Below are 8862 nucleotides of genomic sequence, written 5' to 3' on the forward strand. Positions count from 1 at the left end.
CACACACACACACACACATATATGCATATATTCTAGTTTAAATCTTTACTATTTATTTTACCTTCCTCATGGGGAATGTAGAAGCCATTGTATGAGATTTCCCTCAACCTACTGTGCTCCTTTCTCTCCACCAAAATATAGATGCTATCTAATCTCATCCACTCTTTCCTTCTCAGCTGTGATCTAGACCTGGGAAATTCCACACTTATGCTCTAGATAACCCCCTCCCCCCGCCTTTTCAGGAAGGTGGTACAAGTGATTATTTTTCTTTCATTTGCATTTTCTCTCCTTTGCATTGACTTACTTGACCTTTCCAAATTCTTTCTTCTCTTGAACTTCCTTGATTCATTATTTATGCCCCTCTGAATGTTTCTAATTTGTGCCTTCTCCCTTATATTTTAATTCTCTCTTATTTTAATTAACCTTCCTCATTAAACTAGATTTCCTGAGGGTAGGGTCTCTGATTTATCATATGTGTGTGTGTGTGTGTGTGTGTGTATGTGTGTGTGTGTGTGTATACACATAATGGTAAATATATATAACCTTAACCAATTTGAATTGTGTAGTTCAGTCCTGTTAAATACATTCACATTGCTATGCAGTCTCCTGAACCCTTTTCATCTTGCAAAACTGGAACTCTGTATTCGTTAAACAACAACTCCCCATTCCTTTCTTCCCTAGCCCCTGGCACCCACCATCATGCTTTCTGTCTCTGTGAATTTGCTACTCTAGATATGTCATAGAAGTGAAATCACGTAACAATTATCCTTTTGTGACTGGCTTATTTCATTTAGCAACCTCAAGATTCATGTCTGTTGTAGTATGTATCAGAATTTCCTTCCTTTGTGAGGTTGGATAATTGTGAATGGAATGAATTCATTGTATGTGTATATCATATTTTGTTTATTGTTCTCTCAATGGACACTTGGATTGCTTCCACCATTTGTCTATTGGGAATAATGAAGCTATGAACATGGGTATGCAAATATCTCTTTGAGACTCTGCTTATAATTTGGGGATATATACTAAGAAGTGGAACAGCTGAATCATATAGTGATTCTATTTGTAAGTTTTTGAGGAACCATCACAACATTTTCCATAGTGGTTGCACCATTTTACATTCCCAATAGTGCACAAGAGTTTCAATTTCTCCCTATCCTTGCCAACACTTGATATTTTCTGGGGTTTTTTGGTAGTACCCATCGTAATGTGAGGTGGAGTCTCATGGCTTTGATTTGCATTTCTGATTAGTGATGTTTAGCATATTTTCATGTGATTTTTGGCCATTTGTAAATCTTTTTTGGAGATATGTCTACTCAAGTCCTTTGCCCATTTTTAAATTACCCCATTTTAAATTGAGTTGTTTGGGTTTTTGTTGTTGATACTATTCATCTGTGAATCCCACATAGCATATATTCCATTGCTTTGCTCCACTTCTGTCCCACGGGCTCAGAAAAGCTGAGCACCTGCAAGGGGGTTGACACAGAGACACTGGACCATGTAAGTATATACTCTGAGGTTCTAGTTGAGTTTCACCTTTAGAGTCAATTGACAGAAGTATCATCGGAGGAAGACTTGAGTGGGACATGCATTTCTCTATAAAAGTTTTCATTGCCTCATCACAAACCCACTAGATTTTTAGAAGTAAAGGCGTTCTTGTTCTGGATTCAAACTCCTTGAGAAATTTGGAGAAGTCAATTTCCACTTTTTGGTTAGGAAATTGCCCTAGGCTGAACTTTGGAGACATGCTGTTTATGCATCAAAGGTCAAGACTCAGGGGAAACAAACAAGAAGTCACATTGATAATCTTCAATGGTGGGTATTTTTTCATTCAGTAAACATCCATCATTTGCCTAAGAGCCAGATACTTGGCTAAGGGATAGGAATAGAATGACAATTCGGTCAAAGCTAAGTCATCTCAGTCTGTATCAATCAAGGAGAATTACTGGAAAACTAGGTGTAGAAATGGGTAAATATTACCATTAATCTATGGCTTGTTTTCCTATTTTCTTGAAACTCAAATTTTGCTTTGATTTCCTTCTTTAATGATTTAGGTAAAAAATTGTAGTGGCTGATTAAAATGTGTCATGTTGAAAATGGTGGAAGAAATTAAAAGGTAATTTTCCCTTACTACTTAAAAAATCTGTGATTAACTTGATTGCTACTTCTCCCCATCTATAGAACATAAAGTGCTTATGGAGCTAAAAAAAAGTATTCATTGTTCAGAATCATTGTTTCAGAGACTTAGTCATAGCCAGTTTATAAGATGGCTAAGTGGAATGACATATGTAAAAGCTTCTAGAAAAGTCAGGGCAATATTTTCTTTCCTTTCTTTTGTCTTTTCTTTCTTTCCTATAATTTTTGGTCTACCCATGAGAAAAGAGTTTACTAAGCAAATTAATAAGCAAGTTGGCAAACAAGTAAAGCACCCTTTTATTTAATAGCAAAGACATTTAGCAGCAGGACTCTATTCACACAATGAATTTGCTAATTATAAATGAGTCCCATGTAGTATTTAAATAATTTACAAGGTTTTTAGAAACCTTAGAGTTCTGTCCCCTTTCCACTTGTAACAATGTGATTGCAATCCCCAAGGAGAAATAATATTGCTTTCAAATATCCTGTTAGTCAGACTGTTCAATTTACGTAAACCAACATCCTCTCATCTGTCGCACTTTCCCTCCATGACTGAAAACACTGAGGCCAAAATAAGCAGACAGAGCAAGAGAGCATAGCATATAAGGCCTCTCAAGGTCTTGCTGCTGCCTGTTTTACACAGCCTCAGTTTCTGCAACTCTTTGCCATGCACACTGTGGCCCAGCTACGGTAAACTTCTTGTCAACTCAAAAAACAGTGCCCTTGGCCAGGTGTAGTGGCTTGCACCTGTAATCCCAGTGCTTTTGGAAGCCAAGGTGGGAGGATCACCTGAAGCCAGGAGTACAAGACCAGCCTGGGCAATATAGTGAGACGTCATCTCTAAATTAAAAAAGAAAAAATTAGCTGGGCATGGTGGCACACACCTATAGTCCCAGCTACTCAGGAGCCTGAGGCAGGAGAATCACTTGAGCCCAGGAGTTCAAGACTGTAGTGAACTATGTTCACACCAAGGCTCACCAGCCCAGGTGACAGAGCAAGACCCATGTCTCTAAAATAAATAAATAAAATGTCCTTGGCTTATGTACTGGCCTTTGCCGCATGCTCATCTGATGAGCTCCTGCTCATCTTTTGTGACCCAGACCATAAACTTTATTGCCTTCTCTGAGCCACCTTTTCCAATGCCAGCAGGTACTTTGCCCCTCCTTTGACCGAATTCCCATAGCACTTGGCGCAGATCTTTGAGAAGTCTGATCACATTCAATGGCAATGATGTGCTTAAAAGGCTTTCTCCCACACCCGAGTGTGAGCTCCTGGAAGACAGGGACTCATGTTTTACCCTTTCCATTTATCTCTAAGTACCTAGCATAGTCCTTGGCCCAGTAAGCATTCAGTAAATATTGGGAAAAAGTTATTAGGATCACAATAGTAAATGACAGTTAGGTATAAAGGAGAAAAAATAAGAATGATGGGGACTCTGAAGTTAAGAAGAAAGGGTATATGAAGAGATTAGGAGACAAGGGGTCAGCAAGAGAGGATGGAAATAGAGGAACACACAAAGAAAGCAAGTAGGAAGTGAAGGAATAGAGAAGTGAAGCCTGGGTTCTGAGAAGCAAAGTAACATCAAGAATGGACTCATGAGGTGTGTGAAATTAGGGCATTTCTGAAGCTCATCTATACCCACTTTTCCCTAGAGCAAACTAGGATGGAAAGAAGAAAAGGCCAGAGTGAGGAATGAGGCAGCAAACCATCTATAGACCATGAGCTAGGCCACCGCATTTGGCATGGGGTTGGGGCTGGCCTCCTCCCCTGGCCTCTCCTGTTCTTCAGCTTCTCAATTCGTATCCAGGCCTAAGCGTTGTCTCCTCTTCTCTCTTCTGCATCAGGGGAGGCCCAGTGAGGCTCTCTGTATACACAAGTTCATACTGTATATGAGAACAAATTGGCATGTGGGTGTGCTTTCTTCCCACTGGGTGTTTGAGTTTCTTTCACTCTTAAAAAATAAGCACAAAGGGCAGTGACATAGCAGCTCCCCATCTATCTCTGCCTTTGTTATGTCAGAGAGTCTTTTACATAGCTATGTGGAAAGCCTTGGCCTGCTCCTGAGCTTGCTAAACAGTTACACTGCATGAAGGGTTGTAATGTTGTTATAATGATGCATGTCAACATGCCATGGTATGTATTGTCTTTATGACAAAATGACTTTTCAGACTCACCAAGCTCTCTTTCTCACAGTAGATGTGCCACTTGATGGTCTCGGCCTTTTGGAGTTAATCCTCGGGTAACCAAAAAGTGTCTGGGGCCTATAGAAAGCAGCACAGTGCAGCCCTGGATAAAAATCTCTTACCCAGATTGCAAGTTAGGCTGAGGCTGAGTTTTCTCATCTGTCAAATGAGAGTAATCTCATCCACCTACCTCATAGGGGTTGCTCTGAGGATCAAATCACATGATATATAAGATTCTACATGTGACAAACATTCCACAGTTTATTGGCAATTTCTAGCTCCATTCTCTCATCTGATCCTCTAAACAATCCTGAAAATTATTTTGATCCTCATTTTACAGATGAAGAAGCTGAGACATGAAGAGGAAAATTGACTTAGCCAAAGCGACATAGCTAGTAAGCCAGGGTGATCCACGTTTCCTGTTTTCATACACATCTTCAGTTATTCCTTGACACAAACCTGGCTACTAGTGCTATTGGCTACATGGCCCCTGTTTCTTAACTTCCCTCATGGCTCCTCCTCCCTGTAGCCTCTGAAGGTTCTCTGTGTAATGAATTAATTAGCTTTGTTTTTTTCTCCCTTTCTCCCCTTCTTTTTCCCGGCCTCTAGAAGAAAACACCAGCAGCCCCAGCAAAGAAAACCAGCACCACCTTCAACATCGTGGGAACCACCTATCCCATCAACCTGGCCAAGGACACTGAATTTTCCACCATCTCCAAGGGCGCTGCTCCCAGTGCCTCCTCAACCCCAACAATCATTGCTTCACCCAAGGCCACCTACGTGCAGGACAGCCCGACTGAGACCAAGACCTACAACAGTGTCAGCAAGGTTGACAAAATTTCCCGCATCATCTTTCCTGTGCTCTTTGCCATATTCAATCTGGTCTATTGGGCCACGTATGTCAACCGAGAGTCAGCTATCAAGGGCATGATCCGCAAACAGTAGATAGTGGTGACAGTGCAGCAACCAGAGCACTGTATACCCTGTGAAGCATCCAGGCACCCAAACCCCGGGGCTCCCCTACATGTATTTCAGGATTCTTCTTTTTACCGCTCTACCAAGCTGTAACTCTCAATTCATATTTATGAATCTCTATGAAAAAAATAACTACAGAAAAATTACTTGTCCCTCCAATATTGCTCAGTATAACCCCATCAAAGCCAAACACTGCCATTTGTCCAGTTGCTCATTTTAGTCTGCCGGTCTCCCCTAGCTGAGGGCACTGCAGGTATTTTATTGCACTCTGCCCACTGCAAAAAGAACAAGAGATTCTACTCTCTATATGGAAGCCTTGGCTGTTTGAGAGGCCCAGAACAAGGAGAATTGTTGACTGGCCATCTAGATCAGATGACTCTAACTTACTAGGCAGCCAGGTTGGGCTATGCCATGTGATCCTGCGTGCAACCTCCCCTGCCTTCAGCAAGGCCTACTAGGCATAAGTACTGATAGCAAAGTTGGGAGTCAATTCTACACCCCCAACCCATTTCTTAGTTTGGAAATCAGTGGGGACAATTGGTACCAACCACCGTCTACCATGTATGGCCAAAATAAATAGAACTAGCTATGCCAGCCTGGCGCCAAGATGGTTGGTGCCCTGCCATGTCCAGACCCTCAGGAAAATAGTCCCCTCCTTGGTACATCTTTCCTCCAGAAGATCTTCTTCCCCCACTGCCTTTGACACCCTTGTAGCCAACTAAGCACTACTTAATTTGGACTCATTACCACCTGTAAACTTTCCAGGAAAAAATGATCAAGTATTTTTTATTTAAATAAAAAACTTGCAAATAGAAACAAAGTGATCTAGATTTAAAAAAAAAAAAAAAAACAAAAAACAAAAAACTTTTTTTTAAATATGGGAGAGATATAAAAGTCATCTCCCTGCCAAGGCAACTAGCCTATACTGGATTGGGCAAGAGATTTGGAGTGGATGGTAGTTGAGGATTTAAGTCTAGCTCAAAAGAGAGGGCTACTGGCAGATGAAAGTCAAATTCTTCCTTCTGTACACTCCACATTCCATACCCTGGCCCAGGCATTTTTCTCCCACCATATCGGGAACCTCTGGTCCTCTGTTGATGCCGATTCTATGAAGGGTGAATTGGAAATTCATACAAATAAATATCTCTAGTCAATATTGAGTCAACTAGATCATTAACTTTATTGACAATTTTATAATATATTATTTAGAGGCCATTTGTTCTTAATCTTAACATGAGTAAAAGACACAGGCGTAAATATGCAATTTTTATAAGGTAGATAAACTGAATCCCAGAAGTTTGAATGATTTGCCTAGGCTCCTTACAAGTTAATAAAGAGCTATCATGTGCCCCTTTCCAAAGGCCAAAATAAAGGGCTGAGAAGTCAGGTCCACCGTGACCTCAGAATCAGCACGATCTCAGCGGGCCTTCTGGGTTATTAGTGGAACTTGGTTGGGCACTAAAAAGGTTTTTAGAAAGTCACAACGTGTCACCCAAGAAGATCACTTTTAATAGTCTCAGCCCAAGAGAATGAGACTGTTTTTGATGGCGGCCCCAGCCACTTTGGCTCTGAATACCTGCACTAGTCCAGAGTATCCTAGAAGCCCAGGGTAAAGTTACAGAGGGCACCACAAGCAGATTCTCCCCGCCCACCCACTGAACAAAGCTCCTAAGGGGTGTATCATTAGCTGCTGGTTGCCTTTTCATCCATCTTTTCCCCATCCCCTGCTTCCTTGCCATTGCTGGGATAATGCATGCCAGTCCCATTATTCCTAAGAGTGTGTCTGTAGGTAAATTCATGACTAGAAGAGTGTAGTCTTGTGGATATGTGTGGATATGTGGGGATATGTGGGGGGTGGGGCGGCTGTTAATGATTGTCTTAGGACTTAGAATGGAAGCTGATCTTTGGCCTCCTATAGAATTGTGTTTCCCAATGCTTTTGGTGCAATGTTTTAGCTGGCTATTTTTAAACCTTTGCTGATTGTAGCTTGGTCTGCAGAACTTTCTTTGGTCACTCTTTGCCTAACACAGACAGTACTATGTTTTGACTTTCACCCCAATCTCATGCCACCATTACTTTCCGCTTCTTAACAACCACTATAATAAGATGGAAGAAAGGTACCCCCAGAGTAAGAAATATATTACAATGATCCAAAGTGAAACTCGAGTGAAAATATAGCTTTGATTGTCTCAAGGGTCTCATTACCCAATATGAAATATTATGAAAAAGCTGTATTGCTTCTTCTGCTAAATTCACCCACTCCCAGGAAATAGAGAAATGTATTTTCATTGTAATTCTGAAAGATTTCACTTTTCCATGGCCTACTATTTTCCCTTTGTCAGCAGTTCCCTTAAGCAATAATTATTAGTCAAATTGAGAGTAAGTCTTTTATTGGTTGAGCCATGTGTTGGGAAATGGATGATGACCCTTATTTCTTACAGAGTTAGAAGCCATTTGGGAAATGATCTCATGAGATCTGCTTGAGGAAATCATCAGCTCCTAAGGGATGGGAAAAGTCTTGGGAGAGCATGTCAAATCACATACAATTTTTTCTCACCCAAAATAAAAGCATGGACTTGTACCATCTGACACTCAATGAACGTTCCAGCTCTGATGAATGTCCTACTGCTGCAGCAATCCCACTGTCCCTGGACAGTTCAATCACACCCCCAGAACAACCATGAGACAGAAAGGGGGCAGCCTGTTTTGTAAAATTACCTGATACCAATATTTAAGTGTTGCTGTTTCCTTCAAAACTTTCTGAAACTACTTTGCCTTTGGAAACTATTCCCTTAGTCTTAGTGGAAAGCTCAAGCTGTTCCCATAAGCAAATGTGTTGCTGAGTTCTCCTAGAGTTTGAAACCCTGCCACCAGCTGAGACTGGTATTCTTGGACTTGAGTATTTATGGTACTCAGAGCATGAGAGAGCTCTCCCCAGCAGTTTGTTGAGGGTGCCAGTCTAGAGGCTGCGGGAAGAGTGTCTAGCACATAGTAGGCATTCAGTAAATATTTATTGAATAAATGAATGTGAATCTGGACCAGAGCTACATGCAGGAGGGTTTCTTCATGGCAGTGTTGGAGAGGAGGCTAGCCACATCATGATGCATGGAGACTAATAGAAACAAACAAATGCAAAGTGCAACCTTGTAAAGTAGTACTAATAAATGTGCTCTATTTTAAGCCACTTTAAATAGCTTTTCCCTAATGAAACAGCTGTTTGCTCCCATGGGCTTTTAAATTTGGGGGTTCATTCAATGATCTATAAGTTCCTTGTGCTAGAGTACTGAAGGCAGGAGAGGAAGGCACGACTGAGCACCAGACCCATCTGAAAGCTTCAGGCACAACACACCGGCCTATCCAGGATGCAACTGTGCTATGACACTCTTCAGAGGGCTACCCAGGCCCTGAATCTTTGCAAGAGGTCCAGCAGGAAATGGAACCAGGAAGGGGAAAGTAAGAGGAAGGAAGCATTTGGGAGGAATTCTGTTAAAGGAGCCCTAGAATTGGAAGCAGAGCCAGGGATCTCTCCTTTCCAGCTTCAAAAGCTTTTTTTTTTTTTTTTTTTTTT

At 41.3% G+C, this 8862-nt stretch overlaps 1 protein-coding gene across 1 annotated transcript in view; it reads left to right on the forward strand.

The window, feature by feature from the left end:
• The window catches only part of GABRA3 (gamma-aminobutyric acid type A receptor subunit alpha3), a 63780-nt gene extending 56501 nt beyond the window's left edge, over nt 1–7279 (forward strand). The window contains exon 5 of the mRNA XM_017862197.1: nt 4929–7279. Within this exon, the coding sequence (XP_017717686.1) occupies nt 4929–5264 (336 nt within the window). The 3' untranslated portion in view covers nt 5265–7279. The remainder of the gene's footprint in view (nt 1–4928) is intronic.
• The last annotated feature ends 1583 nt before the right edge of the window (nt 7280–8862 follow it).

This window comes from Rhinopithecus bieti, unplaced genomic scaffold (assembly GCF_001698545.2).
Source record: "Rhinopithecus bieti isolate Rb0 unplaced genomic scaffold, ASM169854v2 scaffold_64254, whole genome shotgun sequence".
Lineage (NCBI taxonomy): Eukaryota > Metazoa > Chordata > Mammalia > Primates > Cercopithecidae > Rhinopithecus > Rhinopithecus bieti.